Source organism: Physella acuta, unplaced genomic scaffold (genome assembly GCF_028476545.2).
Source record: "Physella acuta isolate Inbredline_101_S28 unplaced genomic scaffold, ASM2847654v3 ptg000470l, whole genome shotgun sequence".
Taxonomy (NCBI): Eukaryota; Metazoa; Mollusca; class Gastropoda; family Physidae; genus Physella; species Physella acuta.
Window position 1 is genome coordinate 97,623 of NW_026731989.1, and position 16,919 is coordinate 114,541.

The following is a 16,919-nucleotide window of genomic DNA, read 5'->3' on the forward strand; positions in this document are numbered from 1 at the left end:
ACTCAGAAATGTATAAGAAAAAGTTTATTTTAATTTTTTTGTATGAGAAAATCTGATAAAATCTACTTCAATATCGACAACTTTTTTCTTGTGAAACTTGAAAGTGTTAGCCAAGTCATACCTCAGCTCAGCTACAACAGTAGCCTCTACTCCCCAACTTGATGCTTTTTTCAATATATGCTACATCAGTGAAGGAAAAAAAATGTAAATAGCTTAATGTACACCTAAGGTATTAAAAAGGATATTATTCTATATAATAAATGTAATAGCTTAATGTACACCTAAGGTATTAAAAAGGATATTATTCTATATAATAAATGTAATAGGTTTTAAATTATTCATGCAAGAGCATGTTCTTTATATGGGACTCACATTGGTAAAACATTTTTTTTTAAAAACATACCTGGCATACTATTCCAGATAAAATAACTTACCTCTCTTGTAGAAGTTTTGTGTAAAGAATAAACTGAGTTGTTAGACAAATTTAGACCAGCCAGCAGAAAATCCATATCTATTCCTGAAAGGATAATAAAATTCATCTAAAATATGGAACTTAGAAAAAGGAATGGTTTGAATTATAAAAAACTGTTATTTTAAAAACTAACCTTCATTACGTTTGGTACCAAAAGGGGGATTCATTACCACGCTGTCAAACTGTTTATACAAACGACTGTTTTCAGGGTTAGAGCCAAACAGATATTTTACATCTGCAGCAACAAGATCGATACTTGTCATTTCAAATTCTTCTAAATTTCCTGAGCATATCTCTAAGGCATCTTCATCAATATCAACACCAAGTACATACCTGCATGAGTATTATAAACGTTACAATCATTTCTTCTTAGCAAAAAGGATAATAAACAGATCGAATGTTTAGCAATATTTAAAATACAAATCCACATATAACTATAAGAATTCTTTTTGGTCTCTGTAGTGCATACTAGTAGGCACTTCAGAAGTGTAGCGAGATCGGGGGTGCGGACCACAACTGGTGACATCATTTATGGGGGTGACACCAAGGCAAAAAATTGCAAAATGTACAGAAGAAAAATGCTTTTTAGCCAGTTCCATTAGATATTAAACAAAGTTAAATAGTCTTTTAAGTACAAATTGACAATTATTACAAGGGAGGGGGTGACATCTGACTTAGTTACACCACTTAGGCACTTAATTAAAAAAAACATAATTAAAATAGAGCCTGGTACATACATTTTACTTGCATATTTTACATTTATTTATATAAATATATGTATATATTTATATGTGTAAAATACATATATTTATACAAAACATTAAGCAAGTACCAAAATTTATATAAAAATTAGTTTTAAAAAGTTAAAATGTCTTATAAAGTAAAGTTTAGAAGTTTTTAACTGTACATCAGAAATTGCTTTTACCTAGCTCCTAACATAGTTGCCCCAATACTTAGCACTCCACAACCTACACCAAGATCTGCTATAGTTTTTCCAGCCAAATCATCATACGTTGCAGAAATTGTGTGCAGCATACATGCTAGGAATATTTTAAGTTATATTCAGTTAAAATTAAAAGTACTTTGAAATAACTGTTAACACAATCACCCTATAATCTTTATTAAAACTTTTCTGGTCCATTCTAAAGCATCTTTTTCATTTTTAGTAAACTGTCTGTCAATAGCTATAAAGGTCACAAAAGAAGCGGCTATTGTCTTTTGCATGTACAATAAGTTATAAATGTTACACATTTCAGTCAAATTATTTAAGGTCAGATTATTACAAATTTTAATTGTTGAATACAAAAATAATAACTTTAAAATTACTTAATACCCCGGAAGTTACTAGCATGTGTCATTTGTAAGTTGTAGGAGGTGCTGAAAATGTTCAGACAAACTACTTTACCATTGATAAGTTGTGATGTTTTTGTTTTATATATATATATATATATATATATATATATATATATATATATATATATATATAAGTATAAAGTAATCACCTGCAATGTGTGGTGTTGTGGGGTATTGTTCAAGTTTTATTTTTGGATTATCAAATACATCCACATCTTGCAAATAAGATTCCAGCTCTTTTCGTTTCATGCAGGTCATCATATTTTCAGCACTCAGTCATGGAATCAAGTTTTACTGTTTAAGAAAAAAATGTAATTACATTAATATAAAATTTAGAAGTATGGGCCCTAAATATTTTATAGTTTTTTGACATTGTCAATTTGTAGTGACCAATAAAAAAACTTCTTTATTACTGAGATTCTAGATCTACTAAGTATGACTATAATTATAGACATGTCATAGGACATAGATTAAGATAGACAATTATTATTTTTATATCAATTAGGCCTAATTAACATTATTACTAATAAAATAAATAATAATCATTATTATAAGATTATTTATATTTTGTATTAAATTAATATATTAAAGCCTTTTTAGGCCTATATAGATAAGTGATAAGACATACAAAGACATTAATTATTTTGGTAATCTATCATTTTAGGTGCGTAAAATCAACCGAGGCTAGTAATTTGAAAAAAAAGTTGCCTCATTTTTATGGCTTTAGTAAAAGTAGGCCTATATTGTGATAGTTGTTTCAAATATAATAGATAACTTAATAATAAACAAAAAGCAATGGCTAAATATATCAATATAGGCCAGAAATTAACTTTAAACATTAAACAGCAGTGTTTGCAAGCAAAATTTGCTATATTATATATATAAACAGCGGCCATCTGTAAGTTAGAGTTGTTATTCAATTGAATGTCTAACTATAATTTTACAAAAATAAACTTAAACAAGTAAATGACGTGCTTGGTTGCATCTGATGAAAACATCGCTAGTCTTTTTTTTTTACTGAAAAGTTTTAATACAATTGTTCAAAGACAGGTAGACCTACATTAATGATTAATGAATAATGAAACTTTGAAACATTTTAGTTTAGTAACTTTCAAAACTTAAATACTCCTAAAGATGTGAAATAAGGTAAAACTCCAATTTAGCATATTTAATCACCGCACCACGTTCACCACCGGTTGAGTGTATTTTATTATAAACACAGCCAAAACACACAAAAACATTAGGAAAACACTAGGATTAGAATCATTAGATGATAGATATAGATCTAGAGATCTACTTAGTTTTTTATGAATGTGTTTTGATTAGAAAAGGTAAAAAATATTATAAATAGCATTACAGATCTAATTCAATAGCGTGTGATCGTCGGCGTGAGAAAATCCCTACATGCCGAGTACATGGTCAAAGGTTCACTGTGAGTTCACTTTGACTTTAATAAAATCAGCATACGTCATAGCTTAGGGCTTAGGGCTTAGGGTCATTGTGCGTTCATGTAAGTTAATTTATAGTATTAGGGATTTTGGTAAAAAAGCACTAATCATCATATAAAAATAAAAATTACATATTCTTGTAGAGCTCAACAAAATGAAAACAAAACAAAAAAAATTTTCTGTCTAGCTCAAATAGTTTTTTTTTTGCGAATTTTTTTGTGAGGGGTGGAATCCCCTTGCTTTTGCATTGGCCAATTGTGACAAGTCATGGTATACCTTAATAAATTGAGCATAGTTATTTTACTTGCAGTTGTATTTTGTTCATATTTGCAGAGTTTAACTAGAATGATATATAGAACTTGTAAATGCTGTTGAAATGAATAAAAATAATACAGAACTTATATTTTTGTGTTGGCTTCCTCCCATAACCCCAAAAAACTGTGTGCTGCGCAAATATGAAAATGTTTCTAAAGCCATATTTTATATAAATACAGCAAATGAAAGAACTACAAAGTTAGAAATCTAAAGTAAATGACTTGAACACTGTTATGTGCATATAATTGCCTCATTATTTTGGGCAGGTGAAGTAGAGTCCATCTTTAAGCCATTTTGTTATAAAACTGCTGCGCAAATATGAAAATGTTTCTAAAGCAATATTTTATATAAATACAGTGAATGAGAAAACTACAAAGTCAGAAATCTAAAGTAAATGACTATGACTTGAACACTGTAATGTGTCTATAACTGCCTTGTTATTTTGGGCAGGTGAAGTAGAGTCCATATAAAAGCCATTTTGTAATAAGTGAAATGAAGTTATCAGATCAATGTTTTTATGTGTGAATTGTGTATGGATTCTGATTTTCAGCATATAACTATATCTAAGGGTAAGTAGAACTTGAATACTTAAAATTACAGTTAGCACAATGCTAGTGTATAGCAACAGACAGGTAACCTAGATCTAGGTCTGACTCTTGTCAGTCTAGTCTGACAAAATTGGATTTTTAGGAAAAACATATTCTGCAAAACTAGAACTAGAGCTGAAAAAATTAAAGATGGGTATGTAAATATATTTTGAAATAAAAAATTAGATTTGTTTGCACATGCCATAAGAATGCTGTTATTAGTTGATCAAACTTAAAGGCCGGAAGATCGGGATGAAAAAATATAACAATGGTGGCAGCGTGACCTACATACAGTGACTACGTTCGGAGGAGTATAACTAATGTCGGAGTCAAAATATCCAAAAACAAATTTCATTTCCAATTACTTAAGATATGTCTGATCAGTAATCTACTCTCATCTAGAGGAATCCTTTAAAAAATCGAGATTCCAACGTATTTGAAACTAACCTTGATACAGAGGGAAGACCAAAGCAGAGACAGCATGTAATCAGGTCGCAAAGCCATTAAAACTAAGGGACAACCACTCTACTTTTTAATTAACCTTAGGAAATGACCTTTTAAACTTAATTAATTACCATAAATTAAAAACTTATTAGTATGCAAAACCAAATCTCGTGAGTCCGGTATCAGAAAGTAATGGGCGATTTCGGGTCATGTTTTTACTGCGAACTCGGCGGATGCCGACAACCCTAATAGTATCCTCATCATGCCTTGCAATTATGCGTTTCTTTTCTACTTTACTCCATTGCAAAGAAAATCTTTAATAACACGTAGATCTACATATTTCAAAAAAAAAAAAAGTTAAATCTAGATTTTTGTTGTTGTGTGTTTCAGTGGTAGTTTATAATAAAATAAAAAATACGCTCAACTGGAGGTGAATCGGGGAATAAAATACGCTAAAATGGAGTTTGACCTTAAATAATTACTAAAATTTAATGAGTCACCTTCTTTACGTAGATCTACTTAAAACGATAAGATTACCAAAAATTGTATTAAAATGATTTGATTTTTATTTGATTACGAGTGGTACGAAAACAAAATCTCCTTATCGATTGTTTCGACTTACTTGACCTAAGCTAATTTCATTTTTAAAAGAGTTTCTAGCGTTTGAAAAACCCTGAAAATATTATTTGCCTCTAGATCTAGCATCTAGATCTCAATGTTTAAATTTTTGTTGATGTAGCCTAATGTTTCAAGACATAAAACAGTATACCTAGATAGTTGGAATATTTTGCTTTAGATTCTACAAAAAAAATATCAAAAGCATATGCTCCCACTGTCAAATGCAATTTCAATCTGTATGCAAATTAATTTTTTTTTTGAAAACCAAACTTTCAGAAACGCTGGCAAGCGGCATAATACAGTAAAAAGTAATTGATAAACAACACGCGAAAACGACACCGATCCGTCGTAAATACGTAAATAGCTAAAAAAGATTGTTTTTAATTTTAAGTTTGGACGATTTAGGTCATTTTAGATCTGGAGACCAGACAGTATTATACATTATAGGCCCTACTGGTAATTATATCTTAGCTTTCGTTAGTGTCTATTCTCAGTCGATTGGGAAAAGCCGTGTCGTAGATTTAAGCCAGGGCTATCCCACTGACAACTGTGTTCCAACAATCAATACTCCTACAACTTAATTTTAATAATTTAGAACCAGTAGTGCAATTCTTACAAACCTAGTGGGCAGGTTCCGTTGAACAATGTGACTATCAGACCTTGGTATATGATTTGGCAATTTTGAATTTTGGACACTATTTTGAGTCGACCCTTTGAATCCTGGACAGAACGTATCCCCCTGCCTAGGCTCAGCCAACAGGCAGGCTTGTTGCATTGAGCTAAATGGCTAAATAAATATAAACTCAAAACAACAATATAATCAATCTCCTTTCAGACGGTCAGGCCACATATCATGCACACACAGTAATGTTTGACATGTTAGCCTAGCCTAACATTCAAGTTAGTAACAACTTACAAGCATTAGGCCTATTATTGTACGATTGCTTGGCGATGCGAGTTTCAAGCTCAGATTGCAAATAAGGTGAACTATTGGAATAATGTCTTGCTCTAAGTAACAGCTACCGATAGTAACATTATATTTTAATATTAATACTTGGCTGTACTTTCGATATTACTAAAATGTGTCTCCAAATATTTTTAGGGTAACGACATCTACATATAAATAAACAAATTCAAATACCTACCCATTTCAGTAGATCTAATAGGCTTTTTTGCAGTACCTTATGTACATTTTTGAGACATCGTAACGCGTAGCCTAGTTCCTCATTAAACTGGAATAAAGGACTGTAGCCAATAATAATGAAAATAATGAAATGCCGGCTTCCAACTCTGCTTTCCTGGGAAGTCTACCCCCTAAATAAAATGTAATTTATGTAGATAATGTATACTTTTACCAGTGTCACCCTATTCACCCCCTACCCCCTGAAGAAAAAAAGCCTAGTCTCTGGAAGAAATATAGCTCCATAGTTTGAATGACTCCACCTCTTGCCTAGTTGAATATAAAGTTACACTTTGAACCCCGTTAAGATGTGTTATCTATCGATGACCTAATAATTAAAAAATTATTAGGTAAATTACTGTAGACAACTATAAGATCATGCGAATTTACTCACAACACTAGGCTACACACTACGGATGAAAGCAGCAAAACTTGCATTCTGTGGAATTTTATTCCTTATTTATTTATGCTTCAAATTATGTTTCAATATTGGGATTATATTGATATAATATTGGAATTCTCTAACTTTGTTAATTAGTATGTAAATGTCATGTAACATCAGAAACTAAATTAATAACATAGCATCATTCACAAGGCACATGTTGGCTAATGACCTCTAACTGAAGATGGCTGGTTGACAAATTTGGTTTTCATATTTCAATGGTGTGCATTTCTCACTTTTATTTTTGTGTTTTCTTTGGGATTATTTTTTGTGATGTGTATATTCAAAACTAATTCGTAAGTAGTAGGATTTTAACAATAAGCCAATTTAACAGTCTGCAGGGGATCTGTGTCAGTGCAGATTAATTAACCTTTTCCAAAACTGCACACTACACAGCAACCTATGGCCATTATTTCATACTGCCCTTTTTTATTAGGTAAATTACTGTAGACAACTATACGATCAATACTTATACATGAACCCAATGCAATCATTTATTTAATAATCTTCAAATTCCATTCCGCTAGGGTCGTAATTGTCACAAATTTATTGTCTTCCGGTTTTGTTGTCAAGAAACTGGTATTTAGTTCATGAGAACGTACGAAAATATTTATGCGTGACCAAAATCATCAATTGCTTCACGTGGTTTGACACCTGTTGACATGGCCAGTTGTTAATATCCAAACATCACACACAAAAAACAGCCCTACTTTGAAAAATGGCTGTCCAATTTTTTAGGGGTCATTTTTCAGCCAATTTTGAAAAACGTAAAAAAAAATCAAACTACACTGCCCTATTTAGCTAGAAAAACGCATCACATGATGTCAGCCACCAACCAAAACGCTGAGAATGCGTGCGTTTGATTGGTTGGCAGCTTATTTCATCATAATATTAGTATAGTGTTATTTTAACACAAAAGGTAGGCAGGCTAGAAATTAAAATATGCATATATTACCTATTAAAAACGCTCATTAAACATCCATATACAGCAAGAGACTTTTTCACTAGGTTACTTAAAACAAATTTATTTATGACATTCCGGAAAATGAAATACACATGGTTTTCGGTTTGCACTCTGAAAATAGAAAACAAATGAACAAATTCGAAATTTAAGGTTACATAGGGACTAATAATTCTGTTACAAAAAACTCTGCAGCTCATTTCTAAAGATTTTTTTTTTTACATTCTAGACAACAAAGATGGATGCAGATCTGTATGATGAATTTGGAAATTATATTGGCCCAGAATTAGACAGTGATGATGCAGAGGAAGAAGAAGAAGACCAAGATGATGATGATGATGACTATGCTGATAGAGATGTAAGTATGAACACATAAACCTAATTTTTTTTACCTTTAAACTAATATATGACTGCATATAAGTTTACTGAATATAAATTATCAATGTCTTGCCACTAAATTTAAATACACTCCATAACTATTAAAATCAAAAGGAGGAAGATGATATGGATCAGGATGATGCAGATCATCAAGCTGAAATGCAGGTTGTTCTTCATGAAGATAAAAAATATTACCCTACACCAGAAGAAGTGTATGGACCCGATGTTGAAGTAAGTAGCTAATTTAGTATCTTGAAAGTGTTTTTTGTTTTACTTGTATTTTAAAATTATTTTGTTTCGAAAGAACTCCTGATATCATCAAATTGGAACTAAATACAATAAATTTAGATAAACTAGATGGCGCCAGTTTGAATTGTGCTTTTGTACATTTGAAATGAATACCCACTATCATTTCATGGTATAATTTTATCTCAATTTTTTTTTCTTATCAGACCATCGTCCAGGAAGAAGACACTCAGCCTTTAACAGGTGACATGAATAAGTTTAAAATCATATTTGCTTCACAATTTTATGTGTATTGAACTGTGTATTGAAAGTAATACTATAATCCAGTGATTATTGGGTTTTAAAGTGTATTTTTTTTGCAGAGCCCATTATTGCACCTGTAAAAAAGAAGAAGTTCAGCATGGTGGAACAAAATTTACCAACTACAATTTACAACATGGAGTAAGTATTTTTGCTGTAAAATATTTATTATCATTTCTTTCCTCTTTTTCATTTGCTCTAATTCATTTAATATTTTTGTTTTAGATTTCTTGCTGACTTGATGGATTGCCCTAATCTTGTTAGAAATGTTACACTTTGTGGTCATCTTCATCATGGCAAAGTAAGGATCCTTTTATGCTTACTCTATTTTAGTGTGGAAAAACTATTATTGACATATAATGTAAGAAATTTTTTTTACTTAAGTTTTTGTTTATGATGTCTTTTTAAAAAAAAATATTTCAGACTTCATTTGTAGATTGCTTAATGGAACAGACTCACCCAGAAATTGTTGGTGATTATGATTCTGATGTAAGATGATGTGCTTTATTATATTAGTACTAGCTGTATATACTTTTGTTTTAATCATTTTGAGTTATTAGTATATAATTAAACTTATGGGATATTCTTGTTCAATCCCATCAGCCTGGTATTTGATTGGGTATCTATAATATCTGTATTAGGATTTTAAAGTTTTTATTTGCAAGATTATTGCTTCTTTTATTTCATTCATATACAACTTTTTATGCTGTTTATGTAAAAAAAAAGGGCAAATAATCTATACATATTAAAAAAATAAAACAGGCCAACGAGGTAAATTGATAGTAACATTTTTCCATCACTTCTGATCATGCTAGACAATTAGATCTGCCGAACAATATAATTTGATTTTAATTATAAATAAAATTGATTTAATTGATGGCTAAAATTTAAAAAATATTTTCAGATGAGGTACACAGATACTCTGTTTACTGAACAGGAGGTAAGCTGTCTACTTTTAACAGTCAATTTAAATTTAAACAATTTTTATAATTTAATTGTACAATTTAGTATATTAACTAAATTACAAATTTTATTCAGAGAGGTGTCAGCATCAAATCTACACCTGTGACACTAGTACTACCTGACACCAAAGCAAAATCTTTTTTGCTCAATATCATGGATACACCAGGTAACAAGATACAATTTATTTGCTTATTTACACAATTGTGAAAGGTGGAAGAAGAATTTACATTTATTTGTTGAAAAAAAACCCACAAAGGTTAACTTTTGTGAACTAATTTTTTGATCATAAAAAACTGTCAGATAAAATATTTTAGTTATTTTTTTGCACATTAAAGATCTACTGTTTTTTTTTTTAACTCTAGGCCATGTCAATTTTTCTGATGAAGTAACAGCAGCTTTTAGGCTGAGTGATGGTGTTGTTGTTTTTATAGATGCAGCTGAAGGGGTTGGTCAAACTTTTGGTTTAATTTATGTATATTGTTGCAAGTGTAAATTAACAAATAAACTGTCCATTAATAGTGTTCCTGATCTCTAAACATAGATACATTTTGAACTAAAGTTTATATACATAGAGCAATTAGTTCTATTGTTTTATTTGCAAAAAATTAAATAAAGTATATTCTAAATTTTAGATGATGTTAAACACTGAGCGCCTGATCAAGCATGCTATGCAGGAAAGATTGTCTATGACAATTTGCATCAACAAAATTGATAGACTTGTGCTGGAACTAAAACTTCCACCAGCTGATGCTTATTTTAAACTTAGACAAATTATTGACGAAGTCAACGCCATAATCAGGTTTGCGTTTAATTATAGCACAGGATAAGATATGGTTAATGGGTGTTATAATTTTAAAGAGTTTTGTTCAAATTTGCAACTAATGAGATACTTATCTAGAAATCATTAGTATTGATAATTTATTGTAACAGTAATATTTTATTGTGTGTTAAATTTTACTTTATCTTTGTCAGTCTCTATGCTGAAGATGATCCAAATCAAATGGTTTCTCCACTGCTTGGCAACGTCTGTTTTGCTAGTTCATACTATAGATTCTGCTTTACACTGAAGTCATTTGCAAATATATATGCAGAGACATATGGTGAGTATAGTGGCGTTAAAAATATAGGAAAACATTCTTTACAGTATTCTTTAAATAAAGTTAAAAATAAATGTTTATATATAATAATAAAATTAAATCTTATTTATTGGTTTTTTTAATATAATAATTATTATTGTAGAGTATATTAAATAGTGTATTGTAAAGAAGTTATATTCAAAACAGAGGGCATTAATGATAAAGAATTTGCAAGAAGACTGTGGGGTGACATTTACTTCAACAGCAAGACGTAAGTGTATCTTAGTATTTTAGTAACTCTTCATTATAACACCAAACTCAGGGCATTTGAAGTGTCCCATTCCTCTCTGGCATTTAAAAAAAATTGTTCTTCATGGTCTACCTTGATTTCAGAAGTTGGCTTTCACTTGTCTTAAACTTATAAACCAACAGGTTGATTATAATGATGATCAGTGATGATTTTAATTAACAGTGTATATCAGTTTATCTTTTTTTATTTTGTTATAGGAGGAAGTTTTCTAAGAAACCACCAACTACTTCTTCTTCTAGAAGTTTTGTAGAGTTTATCCTTGAGCCACTTTATAAAATATTTTCGCAGGTAAAATTAGCATTATCTTTTAATTTGCTCTCAGCTCACACATTAGGGAATTTTCTTTTTTACTTTAATAATCCAATATTTATCCAAGAACAGTAGTATTGTGCCTAAATATTATAAGAAAAAAAAGAGTGATGCACTTTAACTATGCAACCATTATTCATTTATGGCCAGTACTTCATTCTTTCTAAATTTTTTGTTATAACTCCAGAATAAACAATTCATTGCAGATTGTTGGGGATGTAGATGAAAGTCTTCCAAGAGTGTGTGATGAGTTGGGAATTCATTTGTCGAAGGAAGAACAAAAACTGAATATAAGACCATTGCTAAGACTCGTGTGTAGAAGATTTTTTGGCGATTTTACTGGTAAACTTACAATTTTTTTACCTAGTAGTATTTCAAATTTTTTATTTTCATTGCTAGTTATAAAAAGTAAATAATTTTTTTGAAGATAAATAACAGCATCAAATGTGTTATATACTTATAGGTTTTGTAGACATGTGTGTAGAGCACATCCCATCACCTGTAGAAAATGCCAAAAGAAAAATTGAACACATCTACACAGGAGCAATGGACTCTGATTTGGCAGAAGAAATGTTACAGTGTGAAGCTGAGGTAGAATGTTTTTTTTTTAATTTACAGGCACAGTCAGCAACGTTAAAAATAAATAGTCCTAATTTAATTTTTGAAATGATGAAGCTCTGAACCTGCCTGGTGTTGCTTTACAGGGACCTCTGATGGTACATACAACAAAACTTTATCCCACTGAAGATGGCACAAGTTTTCATGTATTTGGTAGGGTCATGAGTGGGACCCTGTATGCTAATCAAGAAGTTCGTATTCTGGGTGAAAACTATACATTACAGGATGAAGAAGATTCTAGGCTTGGTCAAGTTGGGCGACTTTGGATTGCTGAAGCTAGGTAAACAAAATGCTATTGTTCAACCTTAAGTTTGCATTAGTAATAATAGTAATGATTTTAAAAAAAAATGCTTTTAGCCAAACTGAATACATTGTTTAACCAATGAATGACAGGTACAAAATTGAAGTCAGTAGAGTTTCCTGTGGTAACTGGATTTTGATTGAAGGTGTTGACCAGCCTATCGTTAAGACATCAACTATTGTAGATGTATCCGGGCATGAAGAGGTAACATTGCTGTTATACAAATATCACTTCATTCTTGATCTAGATCAGGGGTCTCCAAACTACGGCCCGCGGGCCGGATGCGGCCCGCGAAGTCCTCTCATCCGGCCCGCGGAGATCTTTTTGTCTAAGGAAAAATCGTTTGTTGGTGATGGTTGAGGACCTTTGCCCAGAGAAATCAAAGACATGCCTGGAAGAAACTGGCCCCCAAACTGAAATTCGATAGTTAATGTGGCCCTCGGTCTAAAAAGTTTGGAGACCCCTGATCTAGATCAATCAGAAATTCATGAATGTTACAAAATATTTTATGAAAAGCTTTTAAAAATTATTTTATATCACAAAGCTGAATACTTGTAAAGTAATTTATTTATTGTAAAAACTCCACTACCACAACAGGTTTACATATTTCGACCTCTGAAGTTCAATACTGCTAGTGTCATTAAAATAGCTGTTGAACCTGTCAACCCATCAGAGTTGCCTAAAATGTTGGATGGCTTGCGTAAAGTAAACAAAAGTTACCCACTGCTCACTACTAAGGTAAAATTTCAATCTCTTTTAACTAGACTACTTTATATTTTCTTATGTTTTTCATGTTTTTGCATTAACATTTTGATTATGAAAATTATTATTATTCTGGATTTTAATTTTGTTAAAGATACAATGGATTTTATAATTTACTCTGCATTTAATTTATATTTAAAAAAAAATAGTTTACACAGCTGTATACAAATCTTCAAACCTAAAATAATGAAAATGTGCTTACCTTTAGGTTGAAGAATCGGGGGAACATGTTGTACTTGGTACTGGTGAATTGTACTTGGATTGTGTCATGCATGATTTGCGTAGGATGTATTCAGAAATAGGTAGGCAGCAAATAATTTTCTATTGCTTAAAACCAATGTGGGGGAAAATTCTGAGGTTGTTTTCTAGTATTTTAGTGGACACTTTCTACAAAAAATGTAACTTAAAAAAAAAATACCCTGCTAATCCACACCTCGCTCTCCCTCTTGTCTATCAGACATCAAAGTAGCGGATCCTGTGGTTGCCTTCTGTGAGACAGTCGTGGAAACATCATCACTCAAGTGCTTTGCTGAGACTCCTAACAAAAAGTTAGCCTATTTTTTTTGTTGAATATGCAAGCTTTTAAAGTTTAGCAAGCTTAAATGTTCCTGAGTGTTAAACTGTATTTTGTTGTTCGGCAGAAACAAATTGACTATGATTGCTGAACCTCTGGAGAAAGGTCTTGCTGAAGATATTGAAAATGAAGTTGTTCAAATCACTTGGCCAAGAAAAAAGTTGGGTGAATTTTTCCAGACAAAATATGATTGGGATTTGCTGGCAGCTCGTTCTATTTGGGCTTTTGGTCCAGATTCAACCGGGCCTAACATTCTAGTAGATGACACCCTGCCCTCTGAGGTAAGTCTTTCTGCCCTATGATTTCCAAAATGTTTCTTTTTTACACTGTGCAATGACATTAAGAGGTGAGCACTTGGTTGCTAATCCATCCCAGGGTACCTAACTCTTGTTAGTGAAAGTTGGATGAATAAGCATAGTGCTAAGCTTACCGTTATACCATATGCTAAAGTCCCAGCATATGTGACTAATTCATCTGACCTTTGTTTGGCAGGTCTAAAAAGGTAATTTAATTTCCTTTGTTTTTTTTACCCTAAGTATAAGTTTTTAAAATTTGTATTCTAGGTTGACAAAAATCTTTTGGTTACTGTGAAAGACAGTATTGTACAGGGATTCCAGTGGGCAACGCGTGAAGGACCGCTGTGTGATGAACGTATGTTGGTTTTTTTTTATTAATGAGACATTACAATTCTTTCTCTTAAAACATCTTGTATATAGTTTTTGTCAATTCTAATCAATCATCCACAACCGTTGAAGAAATATTTGTTTTAATGAAATACAGCCATAAGAAACGTAAAATTCAAGATTCTGGATGCTACAATAGCTCAAGAGCCAATACACAGAGGTGGAGGACAAATCATTCCTACAGCCAGAAGAGTTGCTTATTCAGCTTTTCTTATGGTAAGTGAAGCTACTGCTGAATATCCTATAGTCCATGACCTTTTTGTATTTCAATTAACTTTTTATTTCAGTCTAACTTAATGTAATTATACCACTAGCTGCCTGTTTAGTGTGTTACTTGTTAAGATATGATCATTACAATTGTTTACAATTATGATTTCTCTAAGGCTACACCTCGTATGATGGAACCTTATTTATTTGTGCAAGTTATGGCACCTGCCGATTGCGTATCTGCTGTTTATACTGTTCTGGCTAAAAGAAGGTTTGTATTATTTGTTTATAATTCTGATAAAAATATCTCATAACTGTAGTACTTTCTAAAGTAGTTAAATTCAGTTGTACATTGAACAAGGTGTTTTAGTTCTTGAGGTAGCACTTTTTTAAATTTAGAAAGTTGAATTACAGAAAAATAAATAAAAATTATAAATGTGCTCTATTTTTAGAGGTCATGTGACTCAAGACGCCCCAGTACCAGGTTCACCACTATACACCATAAAAGCTTTTCTCCCAGCAATAGATTCTTTTGGTTTTGAAACAGATCTGAGAACTCATACACAAGGCCAGGCATTCTGTCTGTCTGTTTTCCACCATTGGCAGGTAAAGAATGCATTTTGTCCATTGTATTTTCTTGTCCAGTTCAGCAAAAATTAATTTCAATATCATCCTTTTAATCAAGGTTATTGAAATGTGTTTGTTTACAAAAAAAAATGTGCTGTAAATGTTCATTTAGTTAAATATTTTTCAACCAACTAGATTGTTCCTGGAGATCCCCTTGATAAATCTCTCCATATTCGACCATTGGAAGCACAACCTGCGAATTATCTGGCCCGAGAATTCATGATAAAGACACGCAGGAGAAAGGTAAACATTAAGTATTTTACATAAGCTTGCCATTCAGCTATTACGTTTCATTCTGAGGGTAGATTTGACATGTTTTGGTAAAAGCTGAAATCAATTTTCAGAAGTATTTACAATTGTATTTATCAATGAAAGAAATAATTTGAAAATGATTGTTTCAGGGCCTGAGTGAGGATGTAAGTATCAACAAATTTTTCGATGATCCTATGTTGCTGGAGTTGGCTAAACAGGATGTCATGTTGAATTACCCTATGTAAAAATGTACATTTCCATTGTTTCTGTCCATTTTTGTAGGTTAAAATTTTTTCATATGCTACTAAATAAAGGTCTGGTTAATTAAGTATAATGAAAGATCAGAGCAAGCAGTTTGATATTTTTTTATGAAATGACTATTACTGTATTATTTTAAGTTGTTCACTTGTTGGTACTTAGTAAAGATGTGCTTGATAAAAAATGTTGAAAGAGACATTAGGCAACTCGATGTTGACTTCTAATGGTGTAGAAATTAGTAGGATGATCATTTAAGCTGTGTTTTAATAGTGTTAATTCTTTCATGTATTTCTTTGAACACTTTATTGTATTACACCTATTTGAAGCAGTTACTACTAAAATGTTAAGAATGACGATAAGTAAATCCATCATAGTAAATATATTCCAAATCAGTTATTATAATTCTTTTCATTAAATTTGTATCATAATAAAAGGTTTAATATAGAGTTTAGTTATCTTTTAGTTGAATAGAAAAACGCAGAGAACATAGTAATGGTAATTGTTTAAATTGTTTTTTTTTTAATTGTTATATTTTTAAATGCAAATATTGTTTTGTACTTCTTCTTCTTGAAAATAAAAAAAAAAAACCCAACCTCTACAATTACTTCTTTGACAAATTATTTAGTATTTTATCTTGCATATTTATAAGAAAATATTTTTAACAAACCACACAATTATTCTTAATCTCTACAAAACAATTTTATTCAAGATATGAGAATACAATAGTCTAGTGTTAACTAAACATCAAAAACTAGAGCTCCGTATGGCCAGAACTGAAAGTCTCCTCTGGAATGCTTCAATCCTTAGCATAGAGTCTGTGAGATCCAACAATAAAGAAAGCCAATAAATAATTGTTTATTTACATGAAGAATTGGACATTCTTTTGATCTGTACTTTAAAAAAAATATTTAGCAACTTCTCTGAATAAGGTTTAAGAAAAAACTTTGTGAGTTTCAGTCTTTGAAACTAAAGTTTTGATTCATCGTCATATGGAATAAAATGTCCGGAGCAAATCTACAACAATGCTTAAAGAGTAGTCAAAATAGGTAAAAGCAATAAATAAATCAATGGCAATTTTACAATTGAGGTAGAGCAAGATTTGATATTTTACATGTAAATGAAGGAAAAAGCTATGTAAAAAGTGAACAATCATCAATAGACATCCCAGCTTTCTGGATGAGTATCAATACTTGATCTATTGTGCTCTTAGAGATGCTAAAGGTAACAGTTCTTTA

At 31.2% G+C, this 16,919-nt stretch overlaps 2 protein-coding genes across 3 annotated transcripts; one reads left to right on the top strand and one right to left on the bottom strand.

The window, feature by feature from the left end:
* Nucleotides 1-9: 9 nt before the first annotated feature.
* Nucleotides 10-5,249, bottom strand: LOC131943863 (rRNA N6-adenosine-methyltransferase METTL5). 2 transcript variants are annotated; one of them, XM_059304154.1, is made up of 6 exons: nucleotides 5,120-5,249; nucleotides 1,975-2,119; nucleotides 1,398-1,512; nucleotides 606-805; nucleotides 435-517; nucleotides 10-180 (listed from the first exon to the last, which is right to left on the bottom strand). In XM_059304154.1, the coding sequence occupies exons 2-6, from the start codon at nucleotides 2,084-2,086 to the stop codon at nucleotides 25-27; spliced, it is 666 nt and encodes a 221-aa protein (XP_059160137.1). In that variant the 5' UTR covers nucleotides 2,087-2,119; nucleotides 5,120-5,249; the 3' UTR covers nucleotides 10-24. The 2 variants fall into 2 exon arrangements, with proteins under 2 accessions (XP_059160137.1, XP_059160138.1); XM_059304155.1 differs by having other exon boundaries at nucleotides 5,157-5,245.
* Nucleotides 5,250-5,573: 324 nt separating this feature from the next.
* Nucleotides 5,574-16,247, top strand: LOC131943857 (116 kDa U5 small nuclear ribonucleoprotein component). Its single transcript, XM_059304147.1, has 28 exons — nucleotides 5,574-5,693; nucleotides 8,050-8,178; nucleotides 8,313-8,429; nucleotides 8,651-8,687; nucleotides 8,807-8,885; nucleotides 8,970-9,045; nucleotides 9,168-9,233; nucleotides 9,649-9,684; nucleotides 9,783-9,873; nucleotides 10,070-10,152; nucleotides 10,340-10,506; nucleotides 10,680-10,807; nucleotides 10,991-11,054; nucleotides 11,291-11,381; nucleotides 11,609-11,744; nucleotides 11,866-11,993; nucleotides 12,107-12,300; nucleotides 12,414-12,525; nucleotides 12,919-13,059; nucleotides 13,292-13,385; nucleotides 13,541-13,631; nucleotides 13,725-13,938; nucleotides 14,221-14,308; nucleotides 14,438-14,556; nucleotides 14,724-14,818; nucleotides 15,000-15,153; nucleotides 15,310-15,417; nucleotides 15,576-16,247. Exons 2-28 carry the CDS (start codon nucleotides 8,059-8,061, stop codon nucleotides 15,669-15,671), a joined length of 2,925 nt encoding a protein of 974 aa, XP_059160130.1. The 5' UTR covers nucleotides 5,574-5,693; nucleotides 8,050-8,058; the 3' UTR covers nucleotides 15,672-16,247.
* The last annotated feature ends 672 nt before the right edge of the window (nucleotides 16,248-16,919 follow it).